Below are 26580 nucleotides of genomic sequence, written 5' to 3' on the forward strand. Positions count from 1 at the left end.
CTAAAGACCCATCTCCAAATCCCTTCCCAATGAGGGTTAGGGCTTAAGCACAGTTTTGGAGAGGCACAAATATGCAGTCCACAAACCCTTAAAGACACCTTTAAAGACCTGTGAAGCAACTGGACAAATGACCCGAGATGATGGGGAAAGGGCTGAAATGAACATAAATCCATGGAGAACAGTACAGAAGGCTCCAGAGCTGAGAGGAAGGATCACGTCAGAGGCTGATGGAGCAGGGAGTAGGGGACCCACAGCCTGTCTGCACCCGCGGGATCAGTGGACAGCCATGTACCTTGGCTGGTCCTCTGCTTTAGGGACTCAGTTCCAAATCCATGAAATAAAAGAGCTGAACTAAAGACATGAGGCTGGGTCCAGCCAAGAGTGGCTGGGAACTAGGTATTCGGCGTGTGCTATCATTTTCCACCAGAGATAGCACTGCTGCTTACACTCCAACATCAGGCTGGGGCAGCAGAGGGCAGGAAGGGACCCTTCTGTTCCCAGCCTCCTGCCCTGCACCCCCCTGCCTTGGGGCAGAGACCCTCCGGCCAGTCTGCTCTCCCCAGTGAGCCCCAGGCTCCCCCAGTCCAGGGTGGCCTCAGTCAGCAGCAGGGCTGACTGGACTGGGGTCATCAGCTCCTGTTCCTTCAAAGGGCTTGTGCACAGGCCTGGGGGTCCAGCTATGGCTGAGACACGCCTGCGAACAAAGCCCCACCCCAAGCTGTCATGTCTTGCACTCCCAGCTGAGGGTGGCATCAACTTCCTGAAGTCAGGACTGGGGCCAGAAATCAACACAGGCACCCACTGTCAGCTCCTCACCACCCAACCTTCCCGCCAACGCCTCCTAGAGGACACAGCGCTTTGTTTTGCTGGGTTTGTTAACTGTCCTTACGTCTCTGAGCTGCCCAAGAGCAGCTTAATGACCGTCCAGGGGCCCTGACCCATGGTGAGGAGGGCCAGGCCCCAAGGGCTTTCTATAGACTCTGGGCCAAACATTTCACTTCTATTAAAATTTTCATTTGGCCGTGGCCAATATCCCCGGGCCACGTCCAAGCTGCCAAAGTCAGAGACAGACAAAGTAAGGGAGACAGCAACATTAGAAAAAGAAAGGAATCAGAACATAGCCATGTAAAAATGCATTTTGATGAGCTGGCCAAGTCAGCGCTATCACCCCATTTTGCAGATGAAGAGACTGAGGCTTGGAGAGGTCAACACTACCCCAAAGGCTGTGAGCGAAGTGGGGAGAATATGCCCTTGTGTGACCAGTAAGCATGAGGAGTGGGCCTCTGTGGTGCCAGCCTCCTGCCCACACAAGATGTGAGTGACCTCAGGGATAAACATCTTTGGCAGCAGCAGGGAGAAGCTTCCAGAGTCCTCTGAGGGTTACGGGGGCCAGAAGCTGCCCAGCCATCGCCCTGGGGTGGGAAGGTTTGTTATTTTCCCTCTCAGCCCACAGTCCTCAGGGGAGGGGACACCCAGGCCCAGCTGGTCCCAGAGCCTGGAGTCTCCCCATGAGCTAAAGCTGGCTGGAAGGTGGGAAGGCCTGAGATGCTGTGAGAGCTTCCAACATTCGTGGAGGTGAGAGAGCTCTGGACCTGGGAGGGGGAAGCCCCTGGAGGCGGAGACCTGGGTTTGAGGGCTGGGCACACTGGGCATGGTTGAGTGTGGGTCTGGTTACCTGGGCCCCAGGGCCTGGCAGACAGGTGACTTCACCTGCATGGGAGGGGGGCCGCAGGGGAGCTGGCGATAGGGATGGGCAAACGCTGAGATACAAGAGTAAATAAAATCAGGGCTTTAACTATAGGCTGGGTGTTCTGGAGGTGAAAGGTTAAGACCCTGCCACAGCCCACTGGGGGCCTGCAAGCTGGCTGTGGGATAGGATGAAGGGTGACAAAGAGCCCCAAAGAAGAAGACAAGCAAATGCCTCAGGGCCCACACGGAGGTGCATAAACACGCACCCCCAGAAGGGAAGGTGACATAAAGGGGTCCTTCACCTACCAGGTTGTCTGATGACACCCAGACAGGAATGTCAGCGGGAACCCTTCTCCCCTTCTCCGCAGGCACCATGGGAGGACTTTTCCAACACACACACTCTGACCCTGGGTTCTACCTCTAGGCGTTGCCTGCAAGCACAGTAAGGCCTCTGCCCCGAGTTACATGTTATAGCATTAATAACAGGGACAAAAAAAGTCGGGAACAAATATCCCAACTGGTGGGAGAGAGTTTAAAGATATGATGGTCGCCTGTTTCTTGGGAGGCTGTGCAACAGTTAAAATGAAGGATGCAAAAAAAAAAAAAAAACAAAACAGCCGGGGGGGGGGAGACGTGAATCACTGCTAGGATGAACTTTCGCTGTTCTGCACTGTGGTTTTCTCAGCTGGAGTGAGCATGGTTTAATATCAATTCATGCCAAAAAAAAAAAAAGATGGAAAATGGCGCATATGCATACTTGCATATATGGATATACATACACACATGTGTACACACACCCAGGAAATATCACCAAGATCTCCACTAGTCTTGTCTGTGGGGGCGGGAATGGGGTGGCTGAAGAAGAACTGTGGGAGGGAGCTTTTACTGGGCACCTTTGTGTATCTTTGGAATTCTAATAGACTGAATTTATCATCTACCCAAAACTTATAAATAAGAAAAAAAAAAAAAAAAAAAAAAAACCCAGCGGTAAGGAGGCAGCAGGACTGGGGTGAACTGCCAAGGCGGGGGAGCCAGCTCAGCGTGGGGTGCCAAGGGGGCACTGAGAAGGTGGAAGGAGGGGGTGCTGTGTTCAGGGGCATGGTGTCAGGAGCCAGATGGTCCCTGGGGGGTCAAAGCCCCAGCCCTGCTGTTGACCTGTGCCATGGCCCTGGCAGTCACAATTCTCTCCTCCTTCCTGCCCTGGACCCAGGGCACAGCCCAGACACAGCCTGAGGCCAGGAGGACAGAGGAGAATCAGAGGATGATGGGGCTTCCTGCCTCTCCCGGGCTGGGGTGCAGCCTTTCACCCAGCTGCAAGCATCTCTTCAGGGGAGGGGTGGCTGACCCTGACCCACCTAAGAGGCCAGGTGACCTGTCACCCTAAAGCAGACCCTGGAGTTCTGCCTTCTCTCCATGCAGGGCTCCCCACAGAAGCCGCTGGGTCCCACCCCTCCCGCATAGTAAGCCGGGGCCCTGCAGGGGTAGGTACACGAAGATGGGGGAGGCGTCCTAACATCTGAGCCTCAACAGGAAGACAAACAGCCACCCAAGCCTTTCCGAGACCTGGTCTGTGCCCCCCACCCCCCATCCCACTTAAGAGACTAGAGCACCAGGCACAGTCAGAGGCCCAAATCACAGCCTGGAAGGGGGGAAATGAGCATCTCCCAGGGCCCCAGACCGTCTGGAGATACCCAAGACTTATGGAGAACAGCAGGTGCTCAGGGAAGCCTCGCCGGTGACAGCCAATGCCTGCTGAGCAACACCTGGAGGCCGGGTGATGGACCCCCAGGAGCACACGAGACTCCCACAGGACCCTGAGGCTCAGCAGCACTTTGCGGATACGAAAACTGAGGCTTACTGATGTGAACTACCTCCAAACAGGGCATGTGACTGAATATCTGAGTCCTCCATAAATTCATGCATTGAAGCCCTGATGCCCAAGGGGATGGTATTTGGAGGTGGGGCCTCTGGGAGGTGGTTAGGGTTGGGCAAGGTCATAGGAATGGGGTTCTATGCTGGGGTTAGTGCCCTGGAAGAGGAAGCGGAAGTGCTTGCCTCTCTGTCCTTTGTGTGCACCGAGGAAAGACCCCATGAGGACAGAGGGAGAAGGCAGCTGTCTCCAAGCCAGGAAGAGAGCCCCCACCAGGAAGTGAATCCATCGGCTCCCGGACCCTGAGATTTCCAACGTCCAAGACGGAGAAACAAATTTGTGTTGTTTCAAGCCGCCCAGGCAGCGGTATTTTGCTACTGCAGCCCAAGCTGACAAGGACAGGGGGCACAGGGAGGGGTCCAACTCAGCTGTGTCAAGACTCGAGGATATATGCTCCTTCTCCCGGACAATCCTTTTTATCCTGCCCCCAATCCCTGCACCACCCCTGTGCCTCAACTTTCTCCTCATTCTCACGAGCCTAGATCTGTTGTTGTTGAGTATACATTTGCTTGTATTAAAATACACAAGAAATTTACAATCCTAACCATTTTTTTCCTTTTTTTTTAAGGGCCCCACCCACAGCATATGGAAGTTCCATGGACCAGGGGTCCAACAGGAGCTGCAGCTGCCGTCCTACACAAGAGCCACGGCAATGCCGGATCCAAGCTGCATCTGCGAGCTACACCGCAGCTCTCGTCAATGCTGGATCCTTAACCCACTGAGCGAGGCGAGGGATTGAACCCGCATCCGCGTGGATACTAGTTGGGTTCTTAACCTGCTGAGCCCCAATGGGAACTCCATCTTAACCAAATATAACACACTGCTATCCCTGAAGCCAGCTATCTCACTCTAAAGCAGTGGTTTTAATGGAGTTCCTGTCGTGGCTCAGCAGAAACAAATCTGACTGGGATCCATGAGGATGCAGGTTCAATCCCTGGCCTCGCTCAGTGGGTTAAGGATCCCACACTGCCGTGCACTGTGATGCAGGTCACAGATTTGGCTTGGATCTGGCGTGGCTGTGGCTGTGGTGGAGGCCAGCACGTACAGCTCCGATTCAACCCCTAGCTTGGGAACCTCCACATGCTACAGGTGTGGCTCTAAAACGACAAAATGAATAAATAAGTAACGAAAGCAATGGCATCAAATACATTCACATTGTTGTGCAACCATCACTACCACCCATTCCCATAACACTTTTCATTTTGTAAACCTAAAACTGGGCCCACTAAACTATCACTCCCCATTCCCCCATCACCAGTCTCTGTCAATCAACACTCTGCTTTCTGTCGCCACGAAGTTTTATAAGTGGAATCTGTATTTATCCTCTGTGACTGGCGTATATCACTCAGCATAACATCCTCAAGGTTCATCCCTATTGTAGCAGGTGTGAGAATGTCCCTCCTTTCTAAGGCCGAATGATATTCCACTGTACGCACCCACCACACTTTGCTTATCCATTCATCAGTGGAAGGAGACTTGGGTTGTTTCTGCTTAGCGATTGTGAATAAAGCTACTATGAACACGGGTGTACAAGTATTCGAGACCCTGCTTCCAGGTCTTTTCCCAGAAGTGGAATTTCAGTAGGCCCCATTTTCTATACCACGCGCTCTCATTCCCGTTTCCACTTCTCTGGGCACTTCCTCCAGCTGTCCTCTTCCTTGCTGGCCCTTCCTTCCCGCGTGAGCCTTCTCTGGCTCTGGGATTACGCCCGTGACCAGATCCTGACCAAGAAGGCCGGAGAGACCCCCGCCCTCTCCTCATAAGGGCCCTCTCTAGCCCCCACACTGCTCCAGCTCACCATGGGCTCCATGGGCCAGACCTCTGCGCTTTAGCACATGCTGTTCTTCCTCGGAAGTCCCTTCCCTACCTTAATGCTTCAGGCTCGGCTCCATGTCACCTCTCCAGAAAGCTCTCCCCAACACACATGGACTCGACTGTACTTCCTCTCCTGCACCTGGGCCTCGAGGACCTTCTTCTCCCCAGACGCGTGTAACCGAGAGCGTGGAGCGCTGTCTCCCCCACCGCGCCGTCCACAACCAGTCCCGGGTCCGGGTCCAAGTTTGCAAAGCGCCAGCACATGGCACGGGATGGGTGTCAGGACATACCTGGGAACCAGTGGGGATGGAGGAAGCCTCAAGGGCTGAGGGTCCAGGTCAAGTGTAAGGAAAGCCCAGATAGAAAGAACAAACCATCTCCACTGTGCAGCCTCTGCTTTCCCCTGAGCCCGATTCCCTGGGGGTAACGGACAAGCCCTCCGAGGCTGGTGGCACAAGATTCCCAGGCCACACACTGGCCTGCACTGCTCCCCCGGGGCCCCTTCTTGGCCTGTCTCCGCCCTGGGCGGGAGAAGGAACACAGCTTCAGAGGAAACCTGCCCTCACAGGGCAGAGGTGTATGTGATGCACGAACCTTCATTCTGCTCAAGAACTCAGGGGTCCCGGCTGGGCATTAACACAGGGCAACCTTCCGATGGTTTGATTTTTCATGGGGCATTTCAGCAGCACAGCGAGGCCGGCAGTACAGGGGCACTGAGGGGGTCTCATGATCACCACTGCCTCCAGCCCCGTGACCCTCTAGGCCCTCGGCGTCCGAACCAGGGTCTGATCTAAGCACTTCATCTGTAGGACCTCATTTAATCCTTGGAGCAGCCCTCAGACCCAGTGCAAGCGCCTTCTGTGTTTTTTCAACGGAAACTGACAACCGGAGGCCCTTAAAAACCAGGTGGATTTGGACTGAAGAGCTGGGGGAGGGAAGCGGCGGGAGGGAAAGTGGAAGGGGGGGGAGTCACTCTGAATAGAACTACTCTAAAGAGTATTTAGAAAAGAGCAGATAAAAAAGGAAATGTGATTTCACTGCCTAGGAGCAGGTTCTCAGTACACCTGGGCTGCCCCCTGGGGCCCTCATTGACCTGGCTCTATGGGATGACATGGACTGTGCATCCCCAGAGGCCGCTCAGCCCGGAGGCATCCAGCCTGGGTGGGTGCAGCACCACCAGGTAGTTCTCCTGCCTGGGGCCAAGCCGTGGGAAGGGGAGAAATGAATTGAGACCGGTCCCAGCTCTGGTCCCTGAGAGCCAGTCTCACTCCGAGGCAGCTGGAGGAGGGTGGAGTCCAAGGACCCTTGTGAAACCTCTCCCCTCACCCCCACCCCCCCCACCCCCGTGTCAGCAACGCAGATCCCACTGCAGACTCCACATCCTAACCCTTGCAAAGCATGAGGCTGGGGCAGGGGTTCTTCCTACTTCTATGGCTCATTCCCCAAAGTTGGGGTAACAACTCTGTCCCTATCCTGAGGCCACTTTTAAACTGGCCCACAGAAAGCAGGCTATAGACACCTTCTCTGTGCCCTGAATGGCCTGAGAAGGGCCATTCCCTGCAGGAGGGAGGAAAATGGACTTAGAGGACCCCTCCTCACCATGCCCAAGCCCACCTAAGGTTGTAAAACCGGCTGGCTCCCCACTCCTTATCCGCACCCAGGCTCACTTGGGTCAAACCTTCCCGGCTGCATAAACCTCGACTGCCTTGCCCTATGTTGCTCACCCACCATCTTATGGCAAGAACTATAGGGCTCAGAGAGGAGAAGCGCCAGGTGGAGGCTGCACAGCTTGAATTTGGAGGAGCGGGGGCACTGGATGGCGGGAAGGTCTGGGCAAAGGAGAGGTTGTCCTGGGCAGAGAAGCGGGTGGGGCACGCAGGGGAGGGGTAGCAAGGACAAAGCAGGAAAGAAGAGAAGGCAGGAAAGGGCTCAGGGAGGCGGGGAGGCTGAGTCCAGAGGGTATGGCCTCGGGGAGCTCGCTCAGGGCCTGGACTCCAGCCCAGAGCCGTTCACACATGTGCGGGGATGGGATTAGATTTCCGTGCAAATCAAAGCTGCCCTCCTGCCAAGAAAGGGCCTAGAGGGGACGGGAGGGTTACAGGGTCAGGTGAGGGGGCTTGAATCAAAGGGGCCCAGGGAGACAGTGGGGGGTGCAGAGAAGGGGGTTAGAGAAACCCTCCCCCCGAGAAAGGGCCTGGAGATGGGCTGGATGGAGGGATGTTCGGATGCAGAGGAGGGTGAGGGCAGGTCTGGGTGGGAGATGAGGACTGTGTGGGACATACCAAGTCTGGGAGTCTGAGCATCAGCCAGGCAGAGCTGCTGGATGCAGGGTGCAGAGCGAGAACAGCTCCCAGGACGTTGCTGGGAGTAGAGAGCTCATGCCTTGAAAAGGACACCAGCACTCTTTTTTTTTTTTTTTTTTTCTTCTTTTGATGGCTACACCTCCAGCATATGGAATTTCCCCGGGCCAGGGCCAGGGCGGCCAGGGGTCAAATGGGAGCTACAGCTGCCCAGGTATACCACAGCAAGGCAGGATCTGAGCTGCATCTGCGACCTACACTGCAGCTCACAGCAACACTGAATCCTTAACCCACTGAGTGAGGCCAGGGGTTGAACCCACATCCTCACAGGTACAATGTCCGGTCCTTCACCCGCAGAGCCACAACGGGAACTCTGACACCAGCGCTCAGGGTTCAGACAAGCTGCTCTTACATGGGGCCGCCTGTCTAACCCCAAAGGTTCCCTGGTCCCTGTGCCTGCAGACCGCCCCCCTCTCCTGCTGGCCTCCCCCTCCCCAAGCCCTTGGGCCAGTCGGTCAGTCCCCACAGCTCCCTCAATCTGAAAAAAACACCCCTCATGAAATAAAAATGAGAATGAGACCTTCCATTGTGCAGCCCCCAGCTCGGCCCTGCCAGTGTTTCCCCAACAGAACAGACCATCAGCGCCGTGGGGACAAAGGCCACCCCCACCCCCTTGCCGAGGTGGGCAGTCCAGCCCGGGGCACTTTGGTCCTCAGTGAATATCCGCTGAATTCATACAAATAACTCATTGTGTGTCGGATGCCTAAATCCTTCACGTAAAATCTCCAATTTAATCCTCACCATAACCCAAAGAGCTCAACGACATGGTGCCCATTTCAGAGATGCAGAAACTGAGCCTCCTCTGAGGCTCTCAACAACTTGCCCAAGATCACAGACCTGATCTTTGCATGAAAAATGTTTTCTTGGGGTGGGAGGGATGGCCTGGGGGATAGGGGCTGGCACATGCACACTAAGGTATCTGGAATGATTGGCCAACGGAGACCTGCCTCCGCCCCACAGCACAGAGAACCCTACCCAGTATTGTGTGGTCATCTGTGTGGGAGAAGAATCAGAGAGAATGGATCCGTGTATGTGACTGGGTCATTTTCTTGTGCAGCAGAACCTACCACGACCTTGTAAATTAGTGACACGTCCATAAAACTTTAAAAAAAAAGAAAAAAAATTAAAAATATTTTCTTGACTCTTACAAGGGTGCACACCTCCTGAGAAATGGGCTTTCGCATGGGCCTGAACCCCAATCTGCCAGGTGTCTGCTGTGTGACTTGGGGCCAGCTATGAGCAGCTGTCTTCCCTGTCGGCTGGGGCGGGCGAGCCCTCCTTCGCACGGGAAAGGAATGGGCAAGGAAAGGAGAGAAACGCCCAGCGCAGCCTGGCATGCCTCAGGCTTCAAGAAAGATCTCTGAGGCTAAACTTCGTTGTTCTAAATCCATCCTGTCGGTCACTGCCTCAGTGACTTTTGAGCTCTGCAGGAACGAGACTGAACTTTGAGAACAAATTTCCACCCCCTGCCTTTCCTGCTCAAGGGAGTAAATCCTGGGACGGGGAGGGGCTCAAAGGCAAGGCAGGCCCGGTGCAGAGGGCCTGAGGGTGGAGAGGAAAGTCCAGGTGAGTGTCCAGGGGCCCAGCCTGGAGGGAAAACTCACCCTACCTTGAACGTAAGCACCTTGCTACAGTCCAGGGTCCCGGACCTGCGCAGGAGCTGAAGGAGGCCTCCCCTTCCTGGCAGCCCCAGCTCAGATCAAGTGGCCACAGCCTAGGCTGGCTTGGGGAGGGAGCCTACCCTCCCTCCCACTCCCGCCCCTGCCCCCTCCTCCAGGTGTGGCCACCTGGGCACCACCTTACCCTATCGGAGCCCATCACTCCAGCAACCAGTCATTGCAGACAGGTGAGAAGCAGGAGGCACCTGGGAGCCGTCTCCAAGCACCACCCCCACCCTGACCCCCCAAGAGCCACGGAGCCTACACATGATGCTTCCTGGCCTTCACTCACAGATGCACCTGCTTAGGTTACACCAAATTCTGGTGTGCTCGGCGCCAGGAGGACCGTGAGGGAAGCCTGCTGTGTGTGGCCAGGCGCTGTACCCGGGCTCTCCATCCACCCTAAGCCTGTTTGCCCACAAAGAAACCGAGTCTCCCAGAGGTTCAGTAACTCAGACCACGGTTACTGTCAACCAGTGAGGGAGTCCAGGCTCGTACCCACGCTGAGCGAGTGTGGTGGTTTACGACCTGGACTCTGCCGCCGGAGACCCTGGGTTCAAATCCCGACTCCTCAGATATGTGAGCCGGCACAGCTGCTGTGGAAAGCAGCCTGGCAGGTCCTCAAAACGGTAAACCCAGAGTTACCACGTGAGCCAGCATGTCGACCCCTGGAGCCCCGCCGGAGAGACAAAAACATCCACTGACACTGACGCCCGCACATGGAGGTTCACGGCAGTGACCTTCACCCCAGCTAAACTGCAGAAACCACCCCGACGCCCGTCAATGGCCGAATAATGGGTCTATGTGCACAACGGAACACGACCTCGTCCTAAAAGCAACGCTGCACGGACACACACCTGCCACCACACAGAGGAACTTTGAAAACATGATGCGCAGTGAAAGAGGACATCCCAAAGAACCACACAGCTCACGCTGCCATTCATACGAAACGTCCAGCATAGGCAAATCCCTAGAGACAGAAAGCAGGTGCGCGCCGCCAGGGCCAGTGAATGACGGCTTACAGGGCATGGTTTCTTTGGGGGCGATGATGAACGTGTTCTGGCATGAGTGGTGATGCCTGCAGAACTCAGACAAGATGCTCTTGAGCTGTCAACGTGAAGAGGGCGAATTGTATGGTGTGTGAACGCTTACTCTTCATTCGCGGCATTAGGGATGATCGGTGCCTCGGTTTCTCCATCTGTGAAATGGGGCCAGTAATTTTAACTTACACGCTCAGGGTTGTTGTGAGGATGAAATGAGTCAACAAGAGACGTCCTCAGAGCAGCTGTCTCTCTGGGCCCTAGCGCCTTCCCTCGGGGTGACTCTGCTGCCCACAGGGCCCTGGCTCACTACCATCCACTGCACGCTCGCCAGGCTCGTATCGCCGCTCCACCCCCTTTTCACAAAACATACACCGTATCATATTCATCATCTTAATCATTTTGAAGTGTACAGTTCAGAAGTACATTCGTGTTGTTGTGTAACCATCTCCAGAACTTTTCATCTTGCACAACGGAAACTCTATACCCACTGAGTGCAGCTCCCCGGTGCTTCCCTGCCAGCCCCTGGCAGCCACCCCCTCGACCTTCTTCTTGATCCATCTGACCTCTCCAGGCACCTCGTGGAAATGGAATGGCACAGCACTGGTCTTTTTGTGACTGGCTGATTTCACTTAGCATAACGTCCTCAAGGCGGATCCACGTGGTAGCAGGTGTCAGGACTTCCTTTTTAAGGCTGAAGGGTATTTTATTCGATGAACAGACCACACTTTGCTTATCCATTCATCTGTCGATGGGCACTTGGGTTGCCACCCCTTTTGGTTGTTGTGAACGATGCTGCCATGAACATGGGGGGGGGGGCAGATAAGACCCCAAGCTTTTAAGCCTAGATCAGAGGTCAGAGTGTGTCCCACCTGTTATATTTCAGGCCTGGAAGTGTGTAAAGTATGCGGTGGGCGGGGGGGGGGATGACAACGATGACTCCCCTTAGCAGATGACAAACTGAGGGGCTGGGTGAACTGGCAGCTGGGGGAGATGCTGGCGGGCCTGTCTGCTTCTGCCGAGGTGCAGCCCTGGGCCTTGGACAACCAGAACCTGCTCCAGCACTGGTGGGATCAGGCTGGGTTACTCAGACCTAGTTCCTCAGACCAGAAGTCTGTTAGAAGAAAGAAAATTTGGCAGCTGCGCGCAGGTACAGAAGAGACCTCGGTCCTTTCCGACGGCCTCGCTCCACCCCCGAAAAGACCAGAGCACTGGCCCTGAAGCTGGATGCGCACCTGGAGGGAGGACAGAGGGGAACCAGCCCTCCCAACCTCCCCCGGGAAGCCCAGGTGACCCCAGGAAGCCACTCACCCAGCCGCAGGGGGAGCTTTAAGAGCTGTCTGGCTGGACAAAAGCTAGGACACTCACCTCTGGTTTGCCCTGTTGTCAGGGTTAATTATTTTTAGTGCTCCCTGTTATTCTCAGAAGTGTCCCCATTTGGATGATAAATTACATAGTCACTGTATCAGTTACCTACTGCATGACAAATTACTGCGAAAACCTAGTCGCTTGAAACAACAACAAACTTTTCTTAACTCTCACAGCGCCTAAGGGCTTGGAATTTGGGCGGGGCTCAACAGGGCACTTCTGGCTGAAGGTCTTTTAGGAAATGGCAGCCCCGGCGCTGGCTGGGGCTGCGGTTCCTGGAAGGCTTGCCTGGGGTGGGAAGATGTGTCCTCACGGTGGTCCCTCACAGGCTGGCTGCTGGTGGGAGGCCTCAGCTCCACTCCACTGCGGGCCTTTCCACGGGGATGCCCGAGGGTCCTTACAACGTGGCCGCTGGCTTCAGGCAGAAGCTATCCCTTTATGCCCCAAACCTCAGAAGCCCTGCAGCACTGCTTCTCCCCCCTTCTGCTCCTCAGCACACAGTCACTAATCCAGACCCCATCCTTAAAGGCAAGGGAGCGCTAACTTTTGAAGGGAAGAGTGTTCAAGAATTTGGGATATTTAAAAACCAGCACAGTTACTCTAACACTAGGGCATGGGTGGTGCAGAGAAGGGGCAAAGCCAGAGAGGACAGAAGCCGGACCAAGGAACAGTCATGATGCCAGACAAGGAGAGTGGAGGAGGATCAGAGGGCGATCCGAGGCAGGTTTTGAGCAAGGCAGTTATGTCAGGGATTCCACGTGAGCCATGACACGGACCTCTGGTGGGGCCACGGGGCCTCCATTCAGCCCCCCACCCCCCACCCCAGTACGAGCTGTCCCCTCCTTCTGGGCCTCTGGGCCTCGCACCCTCTACCTTTGGCAGAGAACACACCTTTTCTTCCCACTGCACAGAAGCGCCTTTTGTGTCTCCCACGGGGCCCTGCACGCAGTAGGTGCACACTGCAGGGTTTCTGCATGAACAAATCCTGCCAATTTGTACCAACCCCACGCTGTGGTCACACCAGCCACCATTCCCAGCCTGTGCTCTGCATACAGCCTTCTCTTTCCAGGCCTTTGCTTCAGCCTTCCTCCTGCCCCGAGGGTGCTGGCGGTGCTGACCATTTGCACTGCCCTGGAGGCAGATGGCACTGGTGGGTAATAAGGATTGACCATGGCAGAGGCAGTGGGCTTGGGCGAGGAGGGGTGCACCAGGCCAAGGGGTTGGGTGTGAGGCAAGGCCAGGACAACCCTGTGCTTTCCATACCTGGTGCTTGGGAGCTGCGGTGGAGCCGGCTTCTTTCCCTGGGGGCAGCAGCAGTCCACGGCTGCCCCGGGCCCGCATGGGAGATAGCTCTGGCGCTGACCCTGGATTCGGCCCACTGCACCCCTCCCTGGATCCACCCATGCCCACCCACTACTGCACCCTGCCCAGCCTGTCTTCCTTCATCCCCAGCACCTTCACCTTCTGACAGCTTCCCATTCCACCCAGGCTCAGCTCACAGTGCCGCCTCCTCTAGGAAGCCTTACCTGCTTGCAGCTCTGGGATGTTACAGCATTTTGGCTGCTCCTTTCCGAGGTCCTAAAGGCCTGGGGTCCTCGACCAGGATCCCGGAGGGCAGTGACAGAATCTCCACTTCCTGAATCAGAGTGAGACTGTGCGCGCCTAAGGACCTGAGAACGTCTCCTTCTAACCCTCAAACTGTCTCCACAGAACAGCTTAAAGGGCATGTGCTCCCTCAGCTAACACTGGAGGTTTCAGGGGCCCAGGCTCTTTTTGAAGGGCTTGTCAAGGTTTGTATCTCTAAGGCCTCACCACAACCTAGGCAGTCGGCATGCCCACTAGCCCTGTTTTAGAAACGGAGCGCACAGACAGGTCAAGCATTTTGCCTAAGGTCACACTGCGAGGATGTAGGGGTGCTGGGATTGCACCCCAGGTGCCAGGTCCGAGGCTCTCACTCCCCTGCCAGCCTACCTACCTTGCCCTATTGCAATCAAACAATGGCCCCAGTCCAATGCACTCAGGAAAACAGCTGTCTCTGGATGGACTTTTTGCAATTTTGAGCTTTTCTCCTCTAAATGCCTCTTTAAGTCTTTAGTGCTTACGAAGGCCTTGTTGGCAAGATTTCCCAGAGGCAGCACCAATGGATCACGGATGAATGACTGCAGGCCGAACCATACCCGAAACTTGCAGACAGCAGATCTGGCCCAGGCAGGCGTGTGGGTTTCTGTGAGCGGGCACTTACTTCATATTACTTAGGTGGGTTTTTTTTTTTCTGCCAGTCAAATGAGATGGACTTTCTAGATACGAGCATTTAACAGGCAGAAAAAGAGGGTGCTACAGCCTCCTGACACCTGAACGTGCATTTCAGGATAATAATCTTGCCTCTACCCCCGCTTCACTGCTATGGCCTCTCAATGACACCTCTGCTAAACGGCCCCGGGGCGCGGGGGGTGGGCGGGATCCAAACATGTGTGATTTTAGACCTGGCTGAGTTGTCTCAAGACAGGTTCTACGACCAGAGTCCCTGGGTCCAAATTCCAGCTCTGACACTTCTTTGTGTCCCTGGGCGCCCAAGTCCCTCAGTTTCCTTATCTGAAAAGTGGGAGCAATCCTGCTCCACTTTTAGAGCGTTGTGGTAAGGAACTAATAGATATATGGTGCCTGGATTCTAGTAACATGCTTTGTAAGTGTCAGCTATTATTGTCATTGTTGTTTTTAACCATACACTTATTAATTACTCCCAGTTGTGCCTTCTGGGATCTTAGCAAATTAAAGCCCCTGAGGAGTCCCACCTCCCAGTGTCCACAAGACCCCAGGCAGCTGGCCCCAGCTGCAGTGGTAGATCCCGATTGGTCCGTGATGGTCTCATTTCTTAGGCTGGTAATTGGTGGAGGGATGCTCATGTGACCCAGTTCTGACCAATGAGATGAGGAGGTCTGCATAGGAGGGAGGTGTGTTCTTGGAAAGGTTTTCTCAGAGAGCGACACCCTGGAGGCAAGAGCCCTTTCTGTCCACTGGGTCTTCTGCCACCCATTCCTACCACTGCTCATAATGCCTGGACCTGACCCAGCCATTCCATGGGGCCAAAGAGAAAGACTGGGTCCTTGATGACATCAAGCCTTTAAGTTAACAACCCTTGAGCAGTTTGACTCATGACCTCTTATCGTGCAAAGTTCACACTTCTTACTGTTTGAGCCAGCTTATTTGCAGCCCAAAGGATCCTGCTGATATTCCAAGGTTGGTCACAGTACATCTTCTTGAGATTAACCCCATCTGCAGAGAGGAAAGGTCTGAGCTCAGCTCTGCACCCAGGGAAGACGTCCCGGAGAAGGTGAGGGTAAAATGGAATCTAAAAGAAGGAGCAGGTGGTCAAAAAGGGTAGGGCAAAGAGTAACATTCCAGGCAGACAGACAAAGGCCTGAGGCTAGAGACACTGTAAGGTGTGTATGCACAGGGAAGAAGTACTTTGTGTGGCTGGGAGCCGTGAGAGATGAGACTGGAGCGGTGTGGTGGGCTGCAGCAGGCCCTCAGCCGGGCTACACAAGTGCAGGTTATCCAAGGGCTAAAGGGAAGTTCTGCGAACAGCCTGGATTTTGCTCCCCCAGGGTCTCCCCATCCAACTTGGTGCCTAGAATTAGTGTACTCAGCCTGCCTCCTGCCCCCTGTTCCAGCCACACCCAGATCCTGCCCAGAGTTGGAGCAGGGGCACTGGGCCTTGTTTCTCCACGTGTGATTCTGCCTGCCGAGCCTCTTCCAGCCCCCAAGGCACTGAGAAGAGGCTCTGGATGGAATCTGGGTCACTCTGCACAAGTCGGACATCCATCAAACAGGCAGTTACTAAGTGCCTACAAAGCAATGTGTTAAGCACAGTGGAGAAAGGACCTGGTTCAAATCCCAATCTGTTTCCTTCCAGCTGTGTGACCTTGAGCAAACCACTTCTCAAACTCGGCGCCTTCACCTCTTTGGAACAGACGGTTGAATCAATGGTAGGTCCATCATCTCTGATACTGGAAGGGGGGTTTGGGGGTGGGGGAGAGGGTAAAAAGATGCACAAAAAGTTTCCTGAGAGTAAGCTCTATAATCTAGGTGGTGGGAGAATAAAACGAGCACACGATATACAGTTATAGACAAAAGGTGAGAAGTGATGAAAGGTTCAGGGGAGTCCAGATGGGAGGTGATGAGGCACAAGCATTCCTGGCAGAAGAGAAGGCCCACAGAGGCAGGGCAGAAGGGATGCAGAAAGCCTACAGGTTCCATCCTCTGCTCCTAAAGCTTTAGAAGAGCACGCTGCACACCCAAGGGCTGGACCTAACTGTTGAATGTGGGTGTCACTGGAACCTGTAAGAGCAAATCTCTCAGCTTGGGCCAGAACGATGCTGATTCGACTCCTGACTCTACCACTTATAGTCTGACCTTGAATAAGTCACTTAACATTTGAGCCTCAGATTCCTTCACTGCAAAGCAGGTGTAAAACCTAATTCACAGAGTTGTACAGAATCCCAGGCCAGGATCTAGCTAATTCCTATTTTAAAGCCCTAAGATGCAGTGCCACCTCCTACAGGAAGCCCCTCAGGCTCCCTTAGGCAGCCCCCCAGATCCTTCTGTTACCCCTGAGACATTCCCTTCCCTGCTGTCTGGTGATCACTTCTTCCTTTTTTCCTACCAGGCTCTGAGCTTTGCAGAAGAAGAGGCAGGGTACCTCAGCATCTCTTGAACTCAGCTGCATCCCCACACCGAATGGGTATCTACTGACACCACATCCCTCCCCAAGCCTCCACCCAGGTAGACACGAGAGGGAGGAAGTGACTAAGTCGGCCCGGGGTGGAGGGAAGGGGGGTTCAGGAAAGCTTCGGGTGACAGCACTAGACCTTGAGGGTTGACGAGGAATTTACTAGTGGGGGGTTGGGGGGAGGAGGTTCCAGGCAGAGCTGAAAATACTACAGCAGGGAGGTTGTGAAGGGAAGTAAATTGTGGGTCATAGAGTATTTGCCAGAGAGTGACTAAAGATGAAGATTCTGGATCCAGATTCCAAAAGGTCTCAAATGCCAAGCCAAGGATCACCCCTACAGGGAGCAATCAAAACCCTGCAAACAGGCAGCACACTGACCAAAAATGATAAGGCCATGGGCCACCACTTGGGGGCAGGTATTGCTGGAAGAATCACAAAGGACCAAAAGTTCTACCTGGATGACTGATCATTGAAAACTCAAATAAGATATCCACAACCCACCGCCCCTTATTATTTGCAGAAAAGCCAATTTCCACCATCATTCCATGCTACATCCAGCAGCTCTGTGAAAGCTAGTGGGCCAAGTGGTGCTGTCTTCATTACTGAGAGACAAAGTGAGAGCCAGAGGAGCAAAGGGACCTTGCCACAGTCACACAGGCAATAAGGGGGCTAGTTACAACCTGAAGCCAGTGTTCTGGCCCAGAGTGATGGGGAGGGAGGGAGGCAGGCCTTTGGCCATTGGACCAATGTGCTCAGCACTTTCCAGAGCCAGACCCTGGAGACATGGAGATGACCTTTGACCTCTGAGTCATCTTGAGACTAGACTGGTCACCTGGGCCTCAGAGCAGCTGCCTCTTGCGAGCAGAGGGAGAAGCAGGACCCACTGAGGGTGGGTTTCTGTGGTCAGACAGGTCAGCAGGGGCTCGCCGCCCCCCCCCCCCCGCCCCGAGGCCTATCTCTTGAGTCCTCCAAGCTGGACTCTGGGGGTGGCGGCTGGAAGAGGGCCAGTCCCTTTACAAAGGCAAAAGGGAGTGGCCCTTCACAGCCTTTCTAAGAAGCCCCCAGATGCCCCCTCCTCCCAGCACCCAGGCCCCGCACAGCAGCAGCCTGAGTCATCATCTCGGGGGTTGGAATGGTAGCGGAGAAATCAGCCGGGGGGCTGCCTGGGGCTGACGGCCAAGGGTTGGAAAAACAAGGCCATTTTCTCTTACCTCCAGCCCTGGACTCTCAAGATAGGACAGGGGGTGGGGAGCAGAGGGCAGGTAGATGCAGGATGGGTGGGTGTCAACAGCCAGAGAGGACAGGGGGGCAGGGGGCTCTGAGGAGGCCAGTGGTGGGGGCAGGGGGAGAGGTTCAGAATCTGAGCTGTTGGCTTTTGTTTTCAAATGACCTGTTTAATAATTACCTTTGCAATAAAAGGAGCCAGGGCCCAAAGAAGGTGAGGATTTCAACCCTCCATACCCCACTGAGCAGCCAGAGAAGAAAGTAAACAAGATGCTACTAGCTCTCTCTTGGGTCTCACAAACAATGGTGGGACGGAGCTGCCTGCTCACACACACACACACATCAAAATGAGATTTCCAGGCAAGAACTTTCACAGGCAGATAAGACGCTCCGATTGAATTATTTCCCTACATCCTTGGACCTCCCCTGAGCTCAGTGCCCAAGAGGGCAGCCTAGGGGGCCAGTCATTTTAACCTTAACCTTGACCTGTAATTTATTCATTCATTTTGCTGAGAAGGAGAACTACCTCCACCTTAACCACCGCCTCCCCCCAACCCAAGCAGCAACAACTTCATCCTTTAAAATAGTCACAATGGTGGACAAACAAGGGATTTAAGTTACAGCAGCTAGCTCGCACTCACACTCCACTGGGCTCCAGCTCTTTAAAAGCCAAAACCAAAAAAACACATCCTAATCCAAGCACCCACCGAGACTCACAAAGTCGGACCCCGACCCGGCACTGGAAAAATCCAACTTGTTTTTTTTTTTTTCCTTCTTTTTTCTTCAACCTCCCAAGGCCTTCAACTATTTTTCCCCCTGCAGCATCCAAGCCCAGCCTCAAGGCAGAGCCATAAACATGCCTGCTCCTCCTTCTCCCATGGTTCGCCCCCCCCCAACCTTCCTGGACCCCTAAGAGAAAAAACCACAGCGAACCTCAGCCGCAGCCCCCTCCTCTGCCCTCCCCTAGCCCCCCGCGTCGTCTGCAATCATCGCAGGCACCTGGAGATAAACACCCACTAATGATTTTATGATTTTCAGCTTTGGGTAGCCGCGCTCAGCAGAATCCCTTCCCCCCGCCCTGGCGACGCGGGCCGGCCCAACCGAGGGATTGGGGGATGGGGGGCGTTAGTTTGTTATTTTACACTGCCGCGTTTCCACACCTGTTTTTCATTCATTCATTCGTTCGTTCATTCATTCATTCATAGATTCGTCACAGCTGCCTACCCGGCTTCTGAATCTCGAGGAGAGGATGAGAGGAGGCTGAGATGGGGGAGACAGCGGCAAGGGTGCATCTTGGGGGTGGGGTCGGGGTGGAAGGACCCTGTTGGAGGGAAGATTGGGTGGCTTCGTCAAACACAAGGAGAGCGATGGGGCGGGGGCGCTCCCCGGGGCTGGAAGTTGTTTTCCCAGCCGCGGCGCCGAGGACAGCCGCCCGGGTGCGCCTCTTTGTCTCTCCCCGGCCGGCGTCGCGTCCCCGCGCGCTCACCTGGTCTTGGAGGACAGGAAGGCAAGTTTGATCAGGCCGTAGGTGAAGAGCGGGATACTCTCCTTGGCGACGCTGGCAACTTGCAGCCGGTGCTCCAGGATGTGGAGTTCCATCGTCCGCCCGCGCTCCGCGGCTGCTCATCCGCGGGGGGCGAGTCGCGGCCCCCGCCCCCTGCGCGCCCAGCCGGCACCGAGCGCCGCGGGCAACCAGCCCGGGGACCGGGAGCTCGGCGCCGGACGGGCCGGGGCGGACAAAGAGGAGACCCGCCAAACCGCGAGGGGCCGCGGGCGGCGGACGGCGGGCTGGCGGGCGGCGGGCGAGGGCGGCAGCGCTGGCGGAGCAGCGGCGCGCGGCGCCCGGCGCGGAGAGCAGCTGGTGTTCGCTGTAACAAACAACTTGCCACTCAAACGCCGGCCCATTGGGCATGCGCGGCCGCCGCGGGGCGTGCCGGGACTTGTAGTCGCGGAGCCCGGGCGCCCGCGGCAGCTGATGTCAGGGGCTGGGCTGCCGCACGAGTGGCCTGCCGGGTGCGGGGGAAAATGTTCGAGCGCGAGCCCCCGCGGGGCCACTGGGGAGACGGAGGGCAGAAACGGGGGCTGTTGGAGCCAGCCTAAGCCTGGGTGTAAGCTCTGTCACTCAGAGCTCGGGACTAGGCGCTTTTGGGTGCAAAACGAGTGGCCCACACAACTCCCTGGCTAGAAGAGGCCCGAGTCTGGGAGGGGAGAGATTTGGAGAAACCGGTAATTACTGTGCTGAGAAGCAAAATAGAGGAGTACCGGGGACAGAGTTGGGGCCTCGGGGGGTTTCCTGGAGGAGGGGACCTGCAGAATGGGTTCTGAAGGATGAATGGGAGCTCGCTCAGGAGGGGGAGGGGGCGCGCGGCGACGGAGGCCAGCGGCCTTCCAGGCAGAAGGAACTTCGTGTCCAAAGGCACAGAAGCGTGAAAGTCCCCACGGTGCTGTATTTGGCTTTGCTGAAGCGGAAAATGTGAGGGAGGAGAGGCAAGAGATAAGGCGGACCCAGTAGCCAGGAGTCTGGTCAAGAGGGTCATGCGTGCAGAGCTAATGAGGTGGCCGTTTATCCGGCGGGAGAGGAGTGAGAGGAGCGTGATGGGGACTGCGAATTAGAGACGTCTGAAAATGCATCCGAAGGGCTTCCCCCTTAATGGCTGACTGGTTTTGCAATTTTCTAGGTTAAAGTTACCAGCGCTTTGCTCTTGGGCAGAGTAATTTGGGGATGTGATCAGTCAGGTTTACTTGCTGGGACTGCCTGGGAACTCTCATTTTGAGGAAGATTCTGGCCATGCTCCTCTCCCACATTCCTCTCCAAGCCCTCCTCTGTTAGGGACCCATCAGGCCTCATTTCCACAAAGGGGCTTGAAGCCTGCAATCAGGCAGCTCTTCGAGCATACTGATCTCCTTCCCACTTTATTTTCGCTAAAGAATTTATCGCCATCTGATACGAACATCCTTTTCTGTTTCCTTTGTCTCCGTCTTCTAGAATCTCAACTCCCTGAAGGCAGTGACGTGTCTCTTCTCTGCTGTATTCCGGGTGCCTGAAATGTGCCTGGCAGGTGAGAAACACACTTTCAATGTTCATGGAACACATAAATGCAACTTCTGCTCCTTTAGAATCTAGAAACCTAGAAGGCCCCAACAGAAATGCATTCAGAGGCCAGGCAAGTGTGAAGATGTGTGAAGCAGTTGGGTTTCAGACACTTGGAATGGTAGAGGAGAAGGGAGGCCAGCTGGAAGGCATAAAATTCATTTAAATTAAAACAAAACAAAACCAGTGGACCCTTCATGGCTCAGCGGCTAGGATCCATGACGACGTGGGTTCGACCCTGGCCTTGCTCAGTGGGTTAAGGATCTGGCGTTGGCGTGAGCTGTGATGTAGGTTGCAGACATGGCTCGGATCCTGATTTGCTGTGGCTGTAGCACAGGCTGCAGCTCCAATTCGACCCCTAGCCTGGGAACTACCATAGGCTAAAGCCAAAAACAAACAAAAAACAAACAAACAAAAAAACCAAAACCCAACACAAACAAAAAACAGGTAAAATCAAATAAGGCTACAGGCAGGATTTGGTCAGTTTTCTGACTTCTGCTCTGGATGGCTGAGTCACTGTCTTTCAGTCTGCAGGCTATGACCCATGAGAGGATGGTGAAATCAATTTAGCAGGGCATGACTAGCATTAAAAAATAAATATGTTGAAGTTCCCGTTGTGGCTCAGCAGAAACGAATCTGACTAGCATCCATGAAGACGCAGGTTCGATCCCTGGCCTTGCTCAGTGGGTTAAGGATCCAGCATTGCCATGAGCTGTGGTGTAGGTCACAGACTCAGCTTGGATCCTGCTTTGCTGTGGCTCTGGCTGTGGCTGGCAGCTTCAGCTCTGATTCTACCCCTAGCCTGGAAACCTCCACATGCCTTGGGTGTGGCCCTAAAAAGACAAAAGCATAAAAATAAATAAGGAAAAGCCAATAGGAAATGATACAGAGCTTTGCACATAGTGTGGGTAGGTTACTATGATCTTTTCTATGTTTCAGGAAACTTTCATTTTGGCCACATATGTACCTGTGTGTACGCAGGCATGTGTGCTTCTGTGAGCATGCCCTGGATCTCAATGCCAAGGTATTTCTTTCTGTGTGTCTTGGTCAAAAACATTTGAAACCACCAGACTTTCTAGTTAATCAAGCCAGACTCTTGTAAAGTTTGCAAATTTAGACCATGTTGGTTGGATTTCCAGAATTGCTTTCGCTGAGCTGTATTTGGTGCTTAAGATTTTCGTGATACTGACTCCTGAAATGAATGCTGGGATAATGAGGGAAATGACCTCTAGGTTGCCCAATCCAGAGGATGGTTTCAGACTGGGGCTAGGGTGAGACATTCACTCTCAAGGTCGTGCAAGTCCTGGCTGGGCACGTTCCTATGGAATTCATTCTTCTCTTGATTCCTTCGTGTTATGTTCTTCTGGTTCTTTCCTGGTTCTTCTGGTTCTGCATCTTTGGTTTCTTCTCCGCCCAACCCTAAAATGAGTGGAGACCCTCATGGTGCTTCTTCCCATAATGCATTTTTACAGCAGTGGCTGCTGGCACATCATGCCTCTTGGCGAGGCATCCCACACTGACTTTGGGTTTGGCCACGTGACTCTCTTTGGCCCATGAGGTCTTAGCTTGGTAGCAAATGTGTTAAGTCCTGTGCACTGAGACTGCCCACTTAGGATGCTGCCCTGAGGCCAGTGCAGAGAAGCCCAAATGAAAGAGCACATGGAAAGAGAGGCCCAAGTGTTCCAGCTGAACCCAGTGCCCTGCTGACCGCTGGCATCAACTTGACATGTGAGTGAGCTGATTTGGGACCTTCTAGCTCATGGTCCAGAAGAATGCAGCCACACGAATGAGTCAGGTGAAACCAGAAGAGGAACGGCCCCACCAGTTTATAGAGGATTAGCAAAACACAGCTGACCCTTGAACAACACATGTTAAAATCGCTCGGGTACACTCACTTATATGCTCATTTTTTTCCAGTAGTGAATAAGGCAGTGTGGTACGTGATCCATGGTTGGTGGACTCTGTGGATGGACCTGTATATATGGAGCAACCACATATATGGAAGGCCAACTATAAATTATAAGCAGATTTTTGCTTGGGCAGAGAGTCAGTATCCCTAATCCTCACCTTGCTCAAGGGTCAGCTGTAGCTGTGTTTAGCCGCTAAGATTTGGAAGGGTTTATTGTGCAGAAGTCCATGCCTGATACATTCCCTCAACCCTCATCTTCTCTCACTCTATGGGTGGACTTAATCCCTGGCTTCTAATGCGTTGACAGCCCTCAATTTGACAATTCTAGCTCAGAACATGTTTCCGAAGCCCTGATTCACCTTTCTAACTTCCCAGTGGTGGGTTACATCCACCTAAATGTTCACAGGCTTGGGCCAACCCAGTCTGCATAAACCTTACCTCATCACCTTACCCGCCTCAGGCCATTTCCTCTTCCTCCTGTAATCTGTCTGGGTTAAGAAGCAAAAGGTTGGGAGTTCCACTGTGGCTCAGCAAAGAACCCGACCAGTATCCATGAGGATGCAGATTCAATCCCTGGCCCCGCTCAAAAGGTTAAGCATCCGGCGTGGCCATGAGCTGCTGTGTAGGTTGCAGATGCGCCTCGTATCTAGTGGGGCTGTGGCTGTGGTGTAGGCCAGCAGCTGTAGGTCCTTTTCACCCTCTAGCCTGGGAACTTCCATATGCCACAGGTGCATCCTAAAAAGCCAAAAAAAAAAAAAAAAAGAAAGAAAGAAAAAGGGGGGGGGGCAAAAGATTGACACGGTGAAAGATAAGAGGCTGAGGGGCCTCAACACCCTTACCATTCACACATCCTGGTGCCTCAGTTTCCTCATCTGTAAATTGGGGTTGCCTTAAGAACTCAAGGTGGTATGTGTAGGTGCTGACTACAGGCCTGGCCAATGGGAAGAGCCTGATAGGCATGAATTGTTGCTGTTATTTCATTTGTGCCCCAGGCCGGCCTTACTGCAGCTGTTTGATAGCCTGGGAACTGATTCTGGAGAGCATCAGGGCCTGAGATTTTAAAGGTAGGATTTGGGACAAATTGTGCATCACTTTCTTGACCCCTAAAATGCTAATGTCTGGAGGGCTGCCTCCCAGGAAGGTGGTGAGATGTTGGTCATTAAGTCATTGGGACAGGAAAACCGTAGCTGAGTCCTGCAGAACTAACACCCAGCCTCGTTTGGATTGTAAGCACAGGGGAGGGAGGGCTGGGATGATGTGGGCCTTGTTCACTCAAGACTTGTGCGATGACTCAGGATCGACGCAGGTGGTGGCTGGCCGGTGGGGGTGGCCTGGGGGTCCTGAGTGACAGCAGATCCAAAGCAGCCCCTGAGTTCCTTCTCGGCAGGTCACAGGAGAGGGGGCTGTACCCAGGACATCTTTTTGGACATTGCAAAAGTGACTTGCTCTCTTGGGAAGGAATCTGGTCTCTTTAAAATACTTTGTGAAGATGCAGGAACATCTGCAGTGGGCACTGCTGGGACTGCTCAGGAGATATTAGCCACATCGCGGTGAAAAGAGCAATTTATCAGAGGATGTTCCTTCCAGCGACGGAGAACCTTTCAGAACTTGATTGCACTTAATGCACCTGCCTTTCCAAAGTGTTTTTATTCCACTCTCAAATGAGATAATGAAGCCCTTTAATTTACTGTTCAACTCCCAAACACAGTGAGTGGGTCAGGCCCGAGGAGATGGAAGGCTGGACCCAGGCTCAGGAGGCTAAGTGCACCTGGCCTGGGACTGCCCGTGTCCTGGTGGGAGGCGACACAGAGCCCCAGGCAGCCCAGGGTCAATCCCAGCCTTGCAGCTTCCTTCCTGTGTAGCCCCAAGCAAGTTGCTTACTCTGTTGAAGCCTCGGTGTCATCATCTGTAGAGGGGAGATGAATGATAACACTGATGCGGCAGGGCTGTGGTAAGGATGAAGGGTGATGTGGCTAAGTGGGCAGTGCCTGGCCTGGGTAGATGCTCCATAAATGGCAGTTGTCATTGGGTGGTCAAACAGCCCTGACACCCCAGAGGAGACCGTGCTGGCCTTTGGTCCTGGGGAATGCTTATGTCCACGACTCTGCCTTAGAATCACAGCAACAGCACCAAATAAAAGAACCTTCAAGGCCTTTACCCCCTGCTCGTCTGCCTGTCCCATCCTGACCATTTCAGTGGAGCCAGCCTTTGTCTATCAGACAAATAGAAGGTAGATGGAGGGCTGTAAAAGCCCAGCCGTGGGCAGCATCAGAGCCTATCCCTGCACCTTGCCCAAGCCTCCCTTTTGGACCTGGTAGCTCCTCCACTTCACTTGCCCTGGTTCTCACCCTCTTGTGGGCATGTGTATTCCAGCACACATGGTGGAGTAGGCTCTAGGTATACCTAAGGGGGCCTCATTAGATTTGTGTTAATTACAATAGTCTCTCCCCCAACCCCGAAGCAATAGAGTTGCTCATTCTGACAATATCAGTATATTATGATAATTTTCCAAACATGGCAGTAAAGCATCCCAGTAAGGGGTGTGTTTTCTCATTTGCCCAAAGGTCAGTGTGGATGGACGTCTTAGTCTCCTTCCAGCGCTGCTCCGGTGGCTTCCCTCAGCTCATCCCCACCTTCCCCTTATCGTAGAATTCTGGCATTCGTCCTCTGCTTCCTGCCTGGGGGGACCAGCCAGGACTTGCACTCTTGGCCTCACTCCAGGCTGGCTTCCTGACCTGCTCTTGTCTGCTTGGTTCCTGACCCCCGATTGGCTCCCGCTGACATCCCCCTCCTCCCTTCACTCTGAACACATATGTCTCTACCCTGCTCCGCTTGCTCCGACTTTAGCCTCCCTCCTGACCATCATGCACACGCACCCCATGTCTATTCTTGCGTTGGCTGATAACGGCCCTGAAAGATACCCTTGCGCTAATCCCTGGAGCCTGTAAACTGTACCTTCTATGGAAAAGGGGTCTTTGCAGAGTTCCCGTTGTGGCTCAGTGGTAATGAACCCAACTAGAATCCTTGAGAACTTGGGTTTGATCCCTGGCCCTGCTGAGTGCATTAAGGATCTGGTGTTGCCGTGAGCTGTGGTGCAGTTTGCAGATGTGGCTCGGCTCCCATGTTGCTGTGGCTGTGGTGTAGGCTGGCAGCTATAGCTCTGATTTGACCCCTAGCCTGGGAACTTCCATAGGCTGCACATGTAACCCTAAAAAAAAAAAAAAAAACATAAAAAAGAAAAGAAAGAAAAAGAAAAAGCGAATGAGATGGGAAGTGTAGAATGGATTAGCCAGGTGAGTCCAATATACTCATGGTATCTTTACAAGAGAGAGACAGAGGGATATTTGGCACAGATGGAAGAGGAGAAGCTGATGTGACCACAAAGGCAGAGGTTGAAGTACTGTGGCCACAAGCCAAGAATGCTGGCCACCATCAGAATCCAGCCACCAGGATTCTCTCTTGGAACTTCTGAAGGGAACACAGCCTTGATGATACCTTGATTTCTGCTCGGTAATACAGATTTTGTATTTCTGCCTTCCAGACCTGTGTGAGAATAAATTTCTGTTGTTTTAAGCCACCAACTGTGTGCTCGTTTGTTACAGCAGCCACAGGAAACTAGTTCTTTCATCCTCTTTGGGAAAACCTTTTGCCTGGTCTAGGTTAGCTCTTGGCCCTGACTCTGTTCTGGTCCCCATGGTCCTGGCCCTGAAAGGAGCTCCCTAGCCCTTCAGAAGGGGCCTGGGTGCAGATGCTGCAATGCCAGATCC

At 53.9% G+C, this 26580-nt stretch overlaps 1 protein-coding gene and 1 long non-coding RNA gene across 3 annotated transcripts in view; one reads left to right on the forward strand and one right to left on the reverse strand.

Moving 5' to 3' along the window:
* CASTOR2 (cytosolic arginine sensor for mTORC1 subunit 2) overlaps positions 1-19560 on the reverse strand; it is an 82651-nt gene extending 63091 nt beyond the window's left edge. Inside the window, exon 1 of one of the 2 annotated variants that reach the window (XM_047779914.1) lies at positions 19300-19560. In XM_047779914.1, coding sequence (XP_047635870.1) covers positions 19300-19412 — 113 coding nt within the window. In that variant the 5' untranslated portion in view covers positions 19413-19560. Of the gene's footprint in view, positions 1-19037; positions 19121-19299 lie in introns of those variants that run through there. The other variant, XM_047779915.1, reaches the window with a different exon arrangement.
* Positions 19561-19798: 238 nt separating this feature from the next.
* LOC125126724 (uncharacterized) lies at positions 19799-26376 on the forward strand. Its single transcript, XR_007134768.1, has 4 exons — positions 19799-20039; positions 20800-20872; positions 21844-21928; positions 26167-26376. It is a non-coding gene; the product is annotated as an uncharacterized LOC125126724 (long non-coding RNA).
* The last annotated feature ends 204 nt before the right edge of the window (positions 26377-26580 follow it).

Source organism: Phacochoerus africanus, chromosome 5 (assembly GCF_016906955.1).
Source record: "Phacochoerus africanus isolate WHEZ1 chromosome 5, ROS_Pafr_v1, whole genome shotgun sequence".
Taxonomy (NCBI): Eukaryota; Metazoa; Chordata; class Mammalia; order Artiodactyla; family Suidae; genus Phacochoerus; species Phacochoerus africanus.